The sequence below is a fragment of the Pangasianodon hypophthalmus genome, chromosome 13 (assembly GCF_027358585.1).
Source record: "Pangasianodon hypophthalmus isolate fPanHyp1 chromosome 13, fPanHyp1.pri, whole genome shotgun sequence".
Lineage (NCBI taxonomy): Eukaryota > Metazoa > Chordata > Actinopteri > Siluriformes > Pangasiidae > Pangasianodon > Pangasianodon hypophthalmus.
Genome location: NC_069722.1, coordinates 22,836,939 through 22,853,660, shown reverse-complemented (window position 1 = coordinate 22,853,660; position 16,722 = coordinate 22,836,939). Strand labels below are relative to the sequence as shown.

Below are 16,722 nucleotides of genomic sequence, written 5' to 3'. Positions count from 1 at the left end.
TCGTGCTGAGGGTTGGGGTGGGTGTTTGGTGTGTGTGTGTGTGTGTAGGTGTGAGGTGGTTGGGTAGGTGTGCTAGGTGAGGATTGAAGGGCACATGCTGTTCCGTTCCTCTGTTGCTGCTCTTTTTTTTTTTGTGATTTTTTTTTTCAATGAGATTTAAAAAATGCGCTCTATAATTTAGCACGGCTTTTCCAAATTCTTCATCACACAGCAGTCGATATCAGCAATTATTTGGCTTTTGTTACAGAGAAAAGTGTATTAAAATTATGGAGCAAACGTACGCTGTCCTAATGGTAATTGTAGCTAGCTCCGTAGTGCTCAGATCACTGTTATTGTGCAGTCACTAGCAACCTTTGAGACCCCGTGTCTTAGCTGGTTGAGCTAATCAGCATCTAATAACAGGTTTTTTTTAAGAACGAGAACACCAGAAGTTTGTTTTAAGAGGATTAAAACAGAACGAGCTTTTTTAAAATTTTTGCACCAATACAGTTTCATCTATCTTTTTTTTTTTTAAGATTATTATTTGTCGGTGTAGAGTCTTGGCTGAAATCTCTAACAGGCTGTGTGATAATGTAACGTGTGTTCTCCAAGTCAGATTATATGATGAACGATAGACCTGCGAGTAAAGAAAATGACTATGTTTGAGGTAAAAATAATATTTTTTCTGTTCATTAGCATGTTTAGTTTATGGTTTACCATTGTCTCTACTGCATTTGTAGCTGTAGCGTAATCCTTTTGCGTAATCCTATGCCATCCTCCTATTGGTGGTGTTTAGACAAGTATTGCAGCAGAGCTAACACCCTGAGATTTTTAATAAAAAATTTCTGACATTGAAACTTTGGGGTCGGCCATCTTTGGTCACAAAATCGGCCACCAGTGAGCACTGTAAGACCGGAAAAATGATTTAACGATTTTTATCTAAGACAGCAAAACTGTTCTGAAAAGACGGCTTTAGCCACTTTGCCTTTAAAAAACAACGTGAAACTAATATTTCTGATGGAAACTTCGATTTTGGGAGGGTGGCACTTTGGGCTTATTCATCGATATTTGATTGGTTTTTGAAAAGTTGTTGTTCTTAAACAAACCACCACTTCATTTGTGATTGAATGTGGTTGATTGTGGAGGACAACTCACCTTCCTAAACACCGCCATTTCAGGTGGTGGACAAAATCCCAATGGAGGAAAAAGACTAAAATTTCATCCCAGGAATGCAGCCATTTTATTTGAGCCTCTACGTCCACTCGATGATCAAAATCATCTCTATTTTGATTAATGGAGGTGGCAACTCAATGCTTAGACTCAACGTCATCAGCATCTCAAGCAACTCAGGGGGAAGGTTGAGGTTGAGGTGTAACCTAACATTATATTTTTTGTCTGGCCTCCAATTCTACCATGATGTCTTAATAAAAAATCAGAGGTGGGAAAAAGTCGCAACTTAGTGGAAGATTACATACAAAGAATTTTGTATTTTAAATGATTTGATGAATGATGTACAATAGGACCAACGATACAAGTTACCAAGGTAAGATAAAGGTCAGGTTTGATTTCAGGTTGTCTTTAAAACACAAATAAGCTATGTAGCTAAGCTATATGTCAATATAACTTAAACTGTTTGATTTATTGAGGATGAGGAGGGCACGTTCTTACTAACTCACTAACTTAAAACCAGATATCTATAGCAAACGTGGCTGCCATCATAGAATTTTGCTGATTCGATATAGCAGCCTGTGCTAGCTAGTCGTGATATTAGCACGGTAGCACATGGTAACAAAGAAAAAGACCCAAGCAGCTGTAGACCAGCTAAGCTAAGCACATTGTGTGACCCAGAATAATAGATCTGTTGTTTATTCTGAAGCACGCAGCATCCCAGATGCCAATATGAGCGACTGCGTTATTTGTTACCCGCCTCTCCTTATCAATGATGCCGACAATGAAATCCATACGGTCTTACAGCATTACTGTAAAATGCAACACGAGATACAGAGCATCTAAATTATTTACGAAGGAGGGATGAGGGCATTCACAGAGAAAATAGAGGGGATGAAAGAGGCAAGGGAACAACGAGGGTGAGCCAGTACAGATCATAACACACGCTTTAATAGGGATTTATGACTGTTAATTACCTTCTATTAAGCCACAGCGCTGCTGAATTCTCCATTCTGATTGGTTCGAAAGTGTTGATTAAATTTCTATAACAGCAACTCTGATAATAAGGCAAATCACAGGTTTATATTAATGTGACTGTTTCTATAGTAACAGCTAACAGTTAGATGGCAGAATGATACTATATAAATTAATATTTATTACCAATATTAATGCAAGAAGAAAGCGGATAATGATGACTGCTGCTGAACCATGACGATGTAGTGCAAGTTCGCCACTGCAGTGTGCATCCCTAGGGCATTTAAACTCTGCCAAATCTCTTCCCATCAGCCCTCCTTCTGCACGTCACGTCACCTGTCCAGTTTCAGGATGTAAGTTGACTTTGTCCCCATGGCTCAGGAATGACAGCGTGAGCTCTGGGTCTGAGACCCTCATGGAAAAAATCATCTCTATTTTCCTCCGTGGGCGCTTTCTCTGCTCGGTGTCTCAGGATTGAATGGAGACAGTTGACTTCCTTTCAGTAATAATGGATTACGCTGGGCCTCTGTCAGACCATGTTCCTGTGATGTAGATCAGTACGTTATCGCGCCGAGTTGAAGTGACAGTCGCTCTAATGTCGGTGGCTGGTTGCAGTCTTTTCTGTGCAGAACACTTGCTGTCTGTATGCGACTCTTCCCTTGACTTCTTGGATCATCAGGCTTTGAGCAGAAGTCATGAGCCGGGGCCGGAGTAGAAAGGACTCACATACACTATATTACCAAAAGTATTCGGTCACCCATCCAAATGATCAGAATCAGGTGTCCTAATCACTTGGCCTGGCCTCAGGTGTATAAAATCAAGCACTTAGGCATGCAGACTGTTTTTACAAACATTTGTGAAAGAATGGGCCGCTCTCAGGAGCTCAGTGAATTCCAGCGTGGAACTGTCATAGGATGCTACCTGTGCAACAAATCCATTCGTGAAATTTCCTCGCTCCTAAATATTCCACAGTCAACTGTCAGCTTTATCATAACAAAATGGAAGAGTTTGGGAACAACAGCAACTCAGCCACGAAGTGGTAGGCCACGTAAACTGACGGAGAGGGGTCAGCGGATGCTGAAGCGCATAGTGCAAAGAGGTCGTCGACTTTCTTCACAGTCAATTGCTACAGAGCTCCAAACTTCATGTGACCTTCAGATTAGCCCAAGTACAGTACGCAGAGAGCTTCATGGAATGGGTTTCCATGGCCGAGCAGCTGCATCCAAGCCACACATCACCAAGTGCAATGCAAAGCGTCGGATGCAGTGGTGTAAAGCACGCCGCCACTGGACTCTAGAGCAGTGGAGACGTGTTCTCTGGAGTGATGAATCACGCTTTTCCATGTGGCAATCTGATGGACGAGTCTGGGTTTGGAGGTTGCCAGGAGAACGGTTCGCTTGGACTGCATTGTGCCGAGTGTGAAATTTGGTGGAGGAGGAATTATGGTGTGGGGTTGTTTTTCAGGAGTGGGGCTTGGCCCCTTAGTTCCAGTGAAAGGAACTTTGAATGCTTCAGGATATCAAAACATTTTGGACAATTCCATGCTCCCAACCTTGTGGGAACAGTTTGGAGCGGGCCCCTTCCTCTTCCAACATGACTGTGCACCAGTGCACAAAGCAAGGTCCATAAAGACATGGATGACAGAGTCTGGTGTGGATGAACTTGACTGGCCTGCACAGAGTCCTGACCTGAACCCGATAGAACACGTTTGGGACGAATTAGAGTGGAGACTGAGAGCCAGGCCTTCTTGACCAACATCAGTGTGTGACCTCACCAATGCGCTTTTGGAAGAATGGTCAAAAATTCCTATAAACACACTCCTCAACCTTGTGGACAGCCTTCCCAGAAGAGTTGAAGCTGTAATAGCTGCAAAAGGTGGACCGACATCATATTGAACCCTATGGGTTAGGAATGGGATGGCACTTAAGTTCATATGTGAGTCAAGGCAGGTGACCGAATACTTTTGGTAATATAGTGTAGCTATCTGCCTATAGCTATCCTTGCTATAGTGAACGGTGCAATAAGTAAGGTTGGGTAGGTCTCTAATGGTTAGGTGGGCTTGATATTTGAATGATTCCTGCCCATGTTCATGAAGTATCTATAAAATGACTGACAGGCGGTGCACAAACACAAACAAATGTTCCAGACTGGACAACACTATTGTACCTTTAAGTCGTGACTTATGCTGCGTTCAGGTGTTCATCAATAGATCGTACGTGCCAGATGGTGAACTAGTAAGAACAACTACACTATATTTGAATTTTTGTTGGAACATACAAACAAAAACATGGAGAAAAAGTAGCCTTATTTTGTGTTATATTAAAACAGATAATAATGTTTGGACTTGGAGGAACAAGAATTGAAATGCATTAGGTGTATATTTTTTACATTTAGACCTGACAAAACAGAAATTTTCTTAACAAACACTTATTGATACAAAAGATGAAAAATGTTATCTCTAATGTTATCTCTAAAAAAAAATGCTGTGTAGTTAGTTCCTATTATCATGTTACAGCAGCTCTCTTTCTTTCTCTCTCTTGAAGTTAATAAGACAAATTACATAACTTATTATGTTACAGAGAAACCAGAAAGCATAAACTCCTCTGTCCTGAAGACTTTCCAGTGTCAGAAATGTCTCTGACTGTTACAAAGTGCTGACACTGGAGACTCCTTCCAGAAATTTCCTCACAGAAATTTTGACCAACAATAACAGATGTTTTTGTTGTTGTTGTTGTCACTGTTTAATCCCTTTATGTGGATCATTTACCATACAAGTCCCATACTAGAATGTTTTTATTATAGGAACGTACCATAATAGAATGAGTGCATTAATGTAAAACTGTGATTTGCATTGCAGACGGCATAGAAATCAAGGAATCAGCACCTTCTGACCAATCAGAATCAAGAATTCGGCAGTAAATTAGGGATGTAAGCTAATACGATTGAACAGGTAATGCATACTAAGTGAAATTTAGAAAAAATATATATACGAATACAGGATAGCATGTCCAGCGAACTCAGCGAAACTAGACCACGCCCACTTCTGATTTAAATAAGAATACATGCATGGATTGGATCATTTTGAGCACTACACAGATACAAATACAGATAATAGTATTGTGCATCACTCCTCATTAAACATGTTGTAATCTAAGGCTAGCTAGGTAGTAGCTAGTATTTTTCACTGCATCCTCCTTGATCTATCCTGCTTTTCTCTTTGTATTTGTTTAATTATTTTTATTCTGATGACTATTTCTTATATTAAGTGTACCCAAGTTGCAAGTCAAGACTGTTCTAGTGCTGGACCCACTTTGGAAGGGGTTCCTGATTTATTCCCCTGGACTTGGTTGTGGAAAATAGAAAAAGAAGGGGTGGCTGTGACAAGCCATTTTCATAAATCTAAAATTGTTAGTCTGTGGTAATTGGTCTGAAACGTGACCATTGAAGCGGGAATCCTCCAGAGCTGTAATGGAAGAGGCGGAGAGTTTACACTAGTGTGAAGCTGCTTTTGGAGGATACAACAACGTTGTGTTTCTTCTTTAAAAACTTTTCTCTCAAACTAGCTACTTCTTGCTACTTCGTCTGAAAGCTAATGAATCAGAACAGTCAATGGATGAAAAAACGAGGGTGGCAAAAAAGGATGCTTTTGTGCTTTGTTTTTTTTTTTTTGACTCCCTGGAGCTTTTTATGGTACTGCTACTCAGGCGGCTTGCTGAGATAAAACGAAAGGAGCGTGATGTCAAACGAAGCTGTCCACCTGTCTGTTTCTCCTGCGCCTTTATCTTTATCCAGGCTACCTCTAGGCTTGCAAGCGTCTATTTTGGCCTCTTCATGCTATCAAAACCTGCTGAACTGTGGCCTTTTCTTGTTCAAACACAGCAAGGCACACCTCTGACCGCTCGCTCCTTTCGTTTCGCCTTTCTCCTGCACCTAGTCCGACACTTGCTCGTGTTTTTTTTTCAAATTTTTCTTCTCTTCTTCTGAGACAAGCCATCCTCCATGTGTCAGCTTGAAGATGTAGGCGGTGAGAGAGAGGGAGCGAGATCTGTCTGAGAGCTTCATATTGACTCATATTGACATCTGCCACCGTGTCGGAGCTGTGCTGCTTTTGCCGGAAGAGAGCCGAGGGCATAAGCGTGCTAGCACACTAACAGGCCAGCGACTGAGGACTCTCGTGCCTTCTGCAGATTGCATGAAAAAATACCAGGTGGTCCAGTGCGAAAGAATGAGATGACAAAGAGCCCGAGCTGTGTGGATGGAGGCTTTGAATGAATAAACCCACGGAGGTGGACTTTAGCCGTTAGCCTCGAGCAGTGTGTGATCGAAGCGCTAGCCAATGGAAAAATCAAACTGAAAACAATTTATTGTTTGTATTCAAACATTAATCTGATTGGTCAGAAGATATCTATTAATTCTCTATGACGGCTGCAAATCACACAAATCACAGGTTTACATCGATGCACTGGTTCTAGTATGCAACAATTCACACACGGACTTGCGAGGCGGACGCTCCATATAAACTGAATTTAAAAAAAGTGTAATTGTTGATATGGTGAAGTTTTTATATCGCATTTTTTGGAAGGAGTCTCCAGTGTCAGCGCTTTGTAACAGAAAGCACGGGACATGGGAAAGTCTTCAGGATAGAGGAATGTTTCTCGGTAACTCCATTTTTTTTGTCTTTTAAGAAAGAAAAAAGAGACTGGTGAGAGAATGACTGTTTAAAGCTGCCATAATGTAAGTAACAACAAGAACTTGCTTCATGGATGTTCCACAACATTAAAGGTAGCTATAAACAGATAAAAAGTATGATGTGTCATTCATTCAAAAAAAAAAAAAATAGTTAGTGCTGTTGTATAAGGGGAATAAATGCATCAGGATCTGGGTGTTGATTACTTTCTTATCATAGCATGCCCTCAAGTGTTAGGAGCTGACTGGAATCATTACAGAAGTTACTGCGAGACAGTTATTACCCACTTTCCCGAAGCATCTAGACCAAACTTTCTTCTCTGCCACTTGTCAAATTTCTCAAAGTGGCACAAAAACAGAATGAACAAAGAGCGAGATACTGATTGTGAAAGCACCTGGGTGCCATTTGGTGTTTTTTTCCCCCCACCCCTGAAACCTTAAAGAGCACTCCACAGCACACACAAAACAATAATCAAACAATCACAATGATGACATGATTACAGGAAAGGGAAAGTTCTTCTCTGCAGCTGTCAATATGCTGTACGAAAAGACTAACACAACTTCTCACCCTGAGAGTGTTCTTTTGTTTTTTGTTTTTTTTTAGGATCAGTTTGCGGTATCATATCTTAATTAGCATAACCCGAAACTAGTGCTAGGACTCTTTGTATGCTAATGCGTCATCTGATTTATCTGCTCAGAAAATCTCAAACATCCTCATGTCCGTCCGTGTCGACTTTGTCCTTCCTGTGTTAGCCTTGTTAAGATATGGTGCTCAGGGATGCTGGGCTTCCTCGGATGTTTCCAATGCTAGAGCGCTGCTCGTGAATTCGCTCGACGCTGCCGATCATCCGCTAATCATCATTAAAACTTTGACTGGGGGATAATTAGGTAGAAGCGCTCTCCTGATTTCAATTGCTTTCCTCGACTATTTCCACCTCAGACTGACAGGTGATAGTTTCTTGGTATTGGAATATTGACAGGCAGATAGAGCAGGATTATTTGACGGACTACTGCAGGAGATATTTTCTGTATGTAATAAAACATCCACTTAAATATGGTTTTCTTAAAAATATTCAATTTGATGTTCAATAATGGGATGTTCACCTGCAAATGTAAATGTGAGGTCCATACACTATATGGTCAAAAGTTTGTAGGCACCTGACCATCACACCTATATGTGCTTGTGGAACATCCCTTTCCAGATTTAGTTCCCACTTTGCTGTTATAATAAGCTCCACTCTTCTGCGAAGGCTTTCCACTAGATTTTGGAGCGTGGCTGTGGGGATTTGTGTTCATTCAGATACGAGAGCATTAGTGAGATCAGACACTGATGTTGGGTGAGGAGGTCTTTGGTGCAGTCGGTGTTCCAGTTCATCCCAAAGGTGTTCAGTGGGGTTGAGGTCAGGGCTCTGTGCAGGACACTCGAGTTCTTCCACTCCAACCTTCACACACCATGTCTTCATGGAGCTCGCTTTGTGCACAGGCACATTGTCATGCTGGAACAGGTTTGGGCCTCTTAGTTCCAGTGAAGGTACATCTTAGACATTGTAGACAATTGTTTGCTTCCAAATTTTTGGGAACATTTTGGGGAATGCCCACATATGCCTGTGATGGCCGGATGTCCAAACGTTTGTAGAAACAGCCACAAGGAACTCTACTTGCAGATAAGGTTAAGTAGTCATCAGTAATATTTGTTACCAATATTGATATAATTATGGCATTATGCATTATGCATTATGGTCAGAGGTGAACAAAGTACTGAGAAATTATACTTAAGTGAAAATATAGATAATGTCACAAAATCTTACTTAAAAGTGGACGTATCCAGCCGAAAAAATGTACTTAAGTTAAAATAATAACATTACTACTTTTAAATGTACTCAAGTAGTGTATGAGAGTTTGTTTACTCCAGTATATTGAGACATTTTACTGGTAAGACTGGTACTCGAAACAGACCTTTCAGTAGGTTTGAAGGCTACATGAGAAGTTTTTAAAATTCACTATGCTAACTGTAATAGGAAAACCAGTTAGTGCTCAGGAATGTAGAATAGTACATACTGTAAGTATGCGATTTGAGACACAATGTTAGTTGTTTATTGTGTTGTGGATACAGTGTCGCATGGTGCTATACTGCCTCCACTGGTTACGTTGGTATTGCACCACATGCTAATTTCTGAGAATGTGCACAAGCAACGCTCCCGTTTTGTACCACCAAATGAGATATTTACAAATGGTGCATCTCAGACAGAAAGAACATGCTTTTGTATACATGATGTGGAAAAATGAGTCGAAACAATAGTAGAGTGAGAATTTTAAGACTGATTTTATTGATGAAAATCTTTACAGATTACAATCTTCCTAATAAGTAAGAAGGTAATAATCAAATAAAATTGTTAGAGCAAGCTACAGTCAAACTAAATGTAAAAAAAAACATTAAATGAGATTTGTTGTATTCATTATTCAGAATGTTTTAAAGAATGTTTTTTTAATCAAAAAATGTGGGTCTGCACCGCTGGAAGCCTAGCAGGATAAATCAAGTCACTGTTTTAAAAGGTTTACAGATAATAAAAAAGACAATCAGACAAGAGAATCATTATGATTATGAAAAGCTAATAATAAAATCAAATCATTTAAACCAAGCTAGCATCAAACACATTCTCAGTTTGAATGATCTAATATATGAGATTCATTATACTGAACTTTTAGAACCATTTTTACAATTTAGTTCAAAGCCTGTAAGGCCCCATCAAGCATTTTGGCTGATTCATTCACAACTACTTTTCCATCAGTGTAAGTGACACCCTTGTAGGTCCCACTGGTATTAAACTGCAGCACACTGCCATTATAGCAGGTAATCTTGACTATGCCATTGAAGGGAAGATCAATTGTAGCCTGGCCAGTTGTGATGTCCACATCCACGGTTGTACCTGGAGGGACTTTAACAGGAAACGAGAAGAGCTCCATCTTCTCTTCAGTGGTCTCCGAAGCATATGTACTCTCAACTCCAATTTTTAATTCATATCTTGTTGTGCCTTCTGCAATTAGTGGAATTCCTGCCTTCACTTCCAGGCTGACCATGAATTCCAGTCTGCCGGTAACAGACCAGGAGGATGTTTGGGTGATTTTTTTGGAGGTTTCAATTGTATATTCTTGCGTTTCAGTAGTGTTATTCTGGTAGGTCATGGATTTGATTTCTGCAACAGCCACTTTGGGTATCACATCATGAAGTGTGGGATACTCAACATTTGTAAGCTCAGTAGACTTGATGGTGTTAATGAACATGAAGCCTAAGCAATCAATATCTGAACCTGAATGTCCTTTGATTCCCATGCAGATCCCAGAAGCAACATCAACTGGAACTTCTGGTTGCAGCACCCATCCTGTCAATCGTGCAAAGAACTCCCGGGAGTGATTTGTCTTGAATTTGATGGCACCCAGACGTGTTCCATTTCCATTTGCCCAAAGTGAAAGGGAGGTGAAATGCTCCCCATCTTCAAATATAAACTCTGTAAAATTCCCATCAGGTTCACCAAACTGCCTGGACTGGCCATCAGTAAGCCAAACCTTCATGGCTTTCACTGTCCAGTTACCGACCCACACCCAGATCTTTTTCAACATGGTTCCATTTTCAGTGCCATTAAAATCAAAAGGTCCTCCTCCGTTCCCACCAACAACAACAACATCTGCCAGGTATGACATGATTTTGCTCTTAACCTTAAAAAGGCAAACAAATATTCAGGTTTTAATAAATGGAAAAAAAATATTCTGATAAGGAGGTATGTTTGAGAAGAATTTTGGTTAAGATACTGAAAAGTCAGAAGCATGAGCTACTGCCAATTTTATTTGCTGATTCAGCTCATAAAGCTTTATCAAACAATTGTATTATTAGATGACTTTATGCTTGAAAATGGCGAGTGTATTCTCTTTGATAATAAAAAACAGTCATTCACTATTTGTATAGGGTAATGCTTTTATAAAAGGTTCCCTTAACTGACATTAACTAACATGAGCAAACAATATGGAACACCCAGCCCGGACATTTCCCCTCCGAGCCACCAGAGGGCACCATCCTCGTGGTTCTAATAATTTCTTCAGTTACTTCACAGAGTTCCCGTTTGCCCCATATAAAAAGCGCATGGACTAGAGCATCAGCGTGAAGCCTTATGGTTTGCTTCATGTTTATGGAAGTTCTGAGCCGTGTTATTCTGGAGAGCCTTATCGTTTATGACACAGCCATGCCAATTGTTATTGCGTCTTTGCCTAGTCCTTATCGCTTATCTATCTGTCTTTCATACGTGGTGTTTGGACTGTGTTTACCTTCAGGACTACTCTTTCGATTGTGTTTGGATTTGTTAGCCATCCTCGTGTTTTGAGCCTGGACTGTGTTTTGACGGTGTCTTGTGAATAAACTTGTTGTACGGATCCTTACTCCGTGTTTGAGATCCCTGTTACACCATGAACTTCGCCATAAATACACCATCACTAACATTTAACATAATAGCTATCTTTGGAATCGATTGTTGTTTAATACTGAAATTTCTCAGATCAGTATTCAGACTTCAGAAGCAACTAATTAACAAGGTGTAATGTGACGAAACGGCATCCTGCAGTGCTTTATTTCTCTTATGCCACAGCAATTTACATCACCTGTGCTAACAAATTTTATTTATTAAAGATTGACGCACCTTCCAAGCCATGCTGTTATAGAAAATGATCAGAATCGAGCATTCAGCAGCGCTCTGGTATAAATAGTATTAGTTAAGGAAACCTTAAAAGAAAGCATTAACATATACAGTAAAGGTAAGATTAACGTAACGTAAGCCATAATCTACATACATATTTATTAATCTTCATCATGAAGATCAAGAATAGCAGGCATACTTACAAGGAAGGAGTCAGAAGCAGGTAGCAAGAAGTGCCTTCTTTAAAGAAATGGCTCTTTGTGAAGGATGCAAGCTTATGGATAAGACTGAAGCTGCATGCTGTCTTATTTATACTGGTTAAAGTGGGTGGTCTTGGACCTTACACCACACTTCTAAAGAAGTGTGTGTGTGTGCGTGTGTGTGTACACATGGAAGATACATTACATATGATTTTCCCAGAGACTTATTTCCTTAAACTGTCCCTGGAACACCTAAAAAGGCACGACCTTTTTTGGCAATGAAATCATAATTTACTATTATGCCACTTTGCCTTTACTCAAGATACCTGTAATTCATAAACATACTTAATATTTGTGCCTAATAATTTTATAATATTTTATAGTAATTTATATATAGTTTATAATAATATATTATAATTTACTATTATGGTACTTTGCCTTTACTCAAGCTGTCTGTACTTCATAAAAATACTTCATATTTGTGTATAATAATTTTGTGTGGTGTTTAGATACACAGAAGTATACAAAAGTCTGAGTGAAGTTCAGAGAAGGGCTTTTATTCACAGTTATACTTGTTGAATTCTTGATTCTGATTAATCAGTGGGTGTTGCTTCATTTTCTATCACAGCAACTCTGACTGTAGTTCCAGCTGCCTTCAAAGCATCCTTAATTCATAAAAACACTGAAAATCTGCTTGACTATAAATAATTTTTTAAGAAATTGCATAATATAGATGTTTCTCAAGTTCTTTTAATAGGAGACTAATTGGAGGAATTTGAGTGAAACAGAAGCAGAAAACAACAGCTGAAGCATGAGGAAAGAAACAGAGAGAACATTTTCACAGTTGAAACAGAAGAAGGCTCAGAAGGTATAGGTGTAGGTGTAGGTGTAGAGATCATGTAAGAAGAACAAGGTGGCTTGGAGAAACTGAGTGGAAAATTAACTAAATGTGTGTACGTGACCGAAACGTCCCGCTAGAGCAGACAAACACAAGTTAGACATACAAAGGTCTATTTGGCTCCTGGTTCATTTCCTGTTACTTCAAGGTTTTGTGATCCTTTGGAAATTGGATTGATTTTGGATTTATAGTTGATTTTGTCTTGCCTGTTTTGATTGTTCTTTGAGTTATTTGTGATTGCTTTTGAATGACTTTTGCATTAAACTTTGGGTTACTTTTTGAACAATTCTTCATTACATTCGCATTTTACTCTCAGCAGGAAAGAGAACTCTTCTCGGTTGCTCCTGGGGATTCTCAATAAACTTTGTTAACATACAGTGGCCCCAAAAAGTATTTGGACATTAAACCTGCATTAGAAAACAACCAAGTGAAAGTGAAGTGAAGTCAAACCAAGTGGCATTTATTTTGAAGAAAGATACTTTTCAAGCAATACATTTCCCAAAAATTAGATGTTTAAAAATGTTAAAATAATACTGGTCATAATTAAACAAAAAAATTGTTTGGACACTCAATAGTGACTTCATTAAAGATCACAGTTACAGTGGTTTAGTATTTAGTTCGCCATCCTCTGTTGCACAGAACAACGTCTGGGCTTGGAATCAGTTTCTGTAACAGTTGTGGTGGAAGTTTTCTCCAAGTTTCAACCAACAAAACTTTTAGTTCGTTCATACTAGAGCATTGAAAATCGACAATTTCTTCTCCGTTGCATCCCATGGATGCATTGTAGAGTTTAGATCAGGGCTCTGGGAAGTGCTCTATCAAAAAGTGCCTGGTCTGCTTTGGATCATTATCCTGCTGAAAAATTCACTTGAATTATGTCACTTGAATAATTTCTTCACTGATTTCTTCAAGTTTGCATTCAAAATGCCTTAGTCTCTGAGTGAACAATGAACACAACCTCCAATGAACCCAGCCATGTCTGTGCTTTATAGTACCCTTATAATGCAGTTTGGTTGGAATTCTTCTCCTGGCTTTCTCTGCACAAACGCTGTACCATCAGTTCCATCCAAGTTCAGTTTGGATTTATCTGAAAAGAAGACCGTTCTCTAGAAGCTGCTGTCTTTCTGTGCAATTTTTCCCCCCAAAGTTTCACTCTTGCTTTCTTATTCTTAAGGCCAATGAATGGTTTTTGCTGCATTACTCTCCCTCTGTACCCATGCTTATTGATCCTGTTTTGAGTAGTTTGTGCTCTATTTGTATCCGGTAATTCTCATTGATGTCTGAAACAATCCTTGCTGCTTTTTCTCTCCTGTTTTCTTGAATTTATTCACATTTCTCCTGCCCAGTCTGCTGGTGTGTATATATATATATATATATATATTTTGCCTGTACATTGTCTGTTTTCATTCATAAGTCCTTGATCTTTGGACAATTTTACAAGTTTTGGTGACCTGGTGAATAGATTGGCCTTCTTTTTTTGCAAACAGATGATGCTAGACCTTTTCTCAAAACTTCCTTCCCTCTTCCATTTTTACAATTACTTTTAACCAATTGCTCCCAAGATAATTTATAGTGAATGTTTGTAGTCCGTCATCTTCAATTTCATTACAAGAGGAGACCCAGAAGTAAAGTTGTCAGAGTTGAAACAGAAGGATTTTAGTGTAGATGGGAAGGGTGTAAGAGGAACAATGAAGAGGCTGTTAATGTACAAAAACTGCCACGATGTTCATTATTCATTTACAGAAATGAAGTGCATACTGCACTGAACTTAGTGCATAGGAAGGATAACTTAAGGCAGAGATTTTATATACTTTCTCCCAAAAAAATAAGGGAAGTGAAATATTGTTAATAAATTGTAATTATCTTTGATTCCCTATTATTTTTACTTTTTTTATTTTTATTTTTTTATACCAAGGATACCAAGTTTTCACAGTTGAAAAAGAAGAAGGCTCTTGGTGTAGGAGTAGAGGGTATAAGAGGAACAAGGTGATTTCAAGGAACTGAGTGAAAAGTTAACTAACTGTGTGTACATGACTGAATCTTCTTGCTAGAGTAGACAAATACAAAGACAAAGGTCTTTTGGCTCCTGGATCATTTCCTGTTACTCAAAGATAGATGTGATTGGTCAGGTGTCCAAATACTTTTGGCAATATAGTTTAGATATTTTTTATTACCCTCTATTATTCTTATTACTTTGTGCTTACTTGCATAGTCCTGATGTCAACCACTCACATTTCACTATGCGTTGTACCCTGTATACCCTGTATTTGACAAATAAAAACATTGAATGCTTGTGTGAGGAGACCAATGTTGTGCTATAATTTCTAATAAATGGCAAGATGCATGTGCTGGATATTTGCAGGAGAGAAAACTCTGTAAGAGGAATTGCAGCTCAGCTGGGCTAGGAATAACAATAGGAAGGTTATGTTCTAATTGTGCACACGGTAACGACTGTACGTCATAGTCAGTAGACTCGGACAATGGATATGAATTCTGTTGACTTTCCCCTTTAACACACAGTAGATTTCAGATTAATGAAAGTAATAGAAAGTGTGAAATGTGATATGAAATATTGTAAATGGCAAAACCAGCTGTTTACTGACTGCTGGAAAGTAAAGAAGTGGGATGTTGTGAACGTCACTCCTTACTGAACTCTTATAGGATATAATACTATAATTGTCTGTGAGATTGGCATAGCTGTTGCCTAAACAGTTTCTCAATAAATGGTTAAAGGCATTTAATTTGAAATGTTCTGAATATTTTATAATCCTGGATCAAATTGGAGGCCAGTAGGAAAGACAAGACTTCTTGATTGCTCCTGGGGATTCTCTGGACTTGAAATCAGGCATGTGAGTGAAGGATTGGAACTGTGGAGGTTTTGCCCCTTCCTTGTCCGAATTGAACAAAGTTGCAGCCCCAAAGTTTGAAAGGCTACCAGCTTGCAATGGGTGAGGCTGTGAGAAAGAAAAAAGAACTTAATAAACTTTAGGTTAACATACAGTATATCTCAGTGATGAAGGAGTTTGGCATACAGCATTGAAATTACTTGGATGTATACCATATATATCATGATTATGTGAGTCAAAACATGTCATTAATACAAATGTTTATGCAAGAGATGGGTGTCATGGAACCTTGTTTCTCAAGTTCTTTTAATAGGAAACTAATTGGAGGAATTTTAATGAAACTGAAGCTTAACAAAGACAAAAACAGCTGAAATATGAGGAAAGACGCTGAAGGAATGTTCTCACAGATGAAACAGAAGAAGGCTCAGAAGGTGTAGGAATGGAGGATGTAAGGAGAACAAGGTGCTTTTGAGAAACTGAGTGGAAAATTAACTATCTCTGTGTAGACAAACACAATGTAGACATACAAAGGTCTTTTGGCTCCTGGTTTATTTCCTGTTACTTCAAGATTTTGCAATCCATTGGAAATTGGATTGACTGTGGATTTATCATTGATTTTGTCTTGCTTGTTTTGATTGTTCTTTGATTTATTTGTGATTGCTTTTGAATGATTTTTGCATTAAACTTTGGGTTACTTTTTTGAATAATTCATTACATTTACATTTTAATCTCAACCTTCTTGACTGGGACTCTTCAATCCTCTCCACTTGGTATGGCTATTTATCTTTATCCTTAATGTATACACACATTTCATGATAGGAAAGTGTACATTTTTTAAATTAATGGTAAATAATAAGCAATAGATTAATATTATTAAATAGTGAACAAACATTTAAACTGAAACCGTGGAATCAAAGACAACGACAGTTTGTTGAAGTTATTTCACTTCCCATAATTTTTTGGAAAAGGCGTATCAAATAGCTGACTGAAGTTATACTTCCTATACAAAATGTCCAGCTGAGTGTGCACTTTGTTTCTGCAAAATTAAAAAATGAACATTGCAGCAGTTTTTGCACATCAACAAACGCTACGACCGCTTCATTGCTAGCTATGAATAAATAAGGGAAAAAAAATTATTAAGAAAAACAAATAAACAAAAAGTGGTTAAATGGATGAAAAAAGGAAGAACGAGATTTTTTAAAGAAATATTTAACACAACTTTAAGTACAGTTATGTCAATGTTCTAACGTCAACTTAATAGTACCAATAATATTCATGATTATTAGTGA

The 16,722-nt window shown here is 38.6% G+C and overlaps 1 protein-coding gene across 1 annotated transcript; it reads right to left on the bottom strand.

Moving 5' to 3' along the window:
* Nucleotides 1–9,111: 9,111 nt before the first annotated feature.
* LOC113546948 (aerolysin-like protein) lies at nt 9,112–11,783 on the bottom strand. Its single transcript, XM_026947057.3, has 2 exons — nt 11,693–11,783; nt 9,112–10,521 (listed from the first exon to the last, which is right to left on the bottom strand). The coding sequence occupies exon 2, from the start codon at nt 10,504–10,506 to the stop codon at nt 9,529–9,531; it is 978 nt and encodes a 325-aa protein (XP_026802858.1). The 5' UTR covers nt 10,507–10,521; nt 11,693–11,783; the 3' UTR covers nt 9,112–9,528.
* Between the last annotated feature and the right edge of the window lie 4,939 nt (nt 11,784–16,722).

Excerpts from the sequence above, each read along its gene's own strand:
- LOC113546948 (XM_026947057.3), bottom strand. The coding sequence starts at position 10,506 with ATGTCATACCTGGCAGATGTTGTTGTTGTTGGTGGGAACGGAGGAGGA.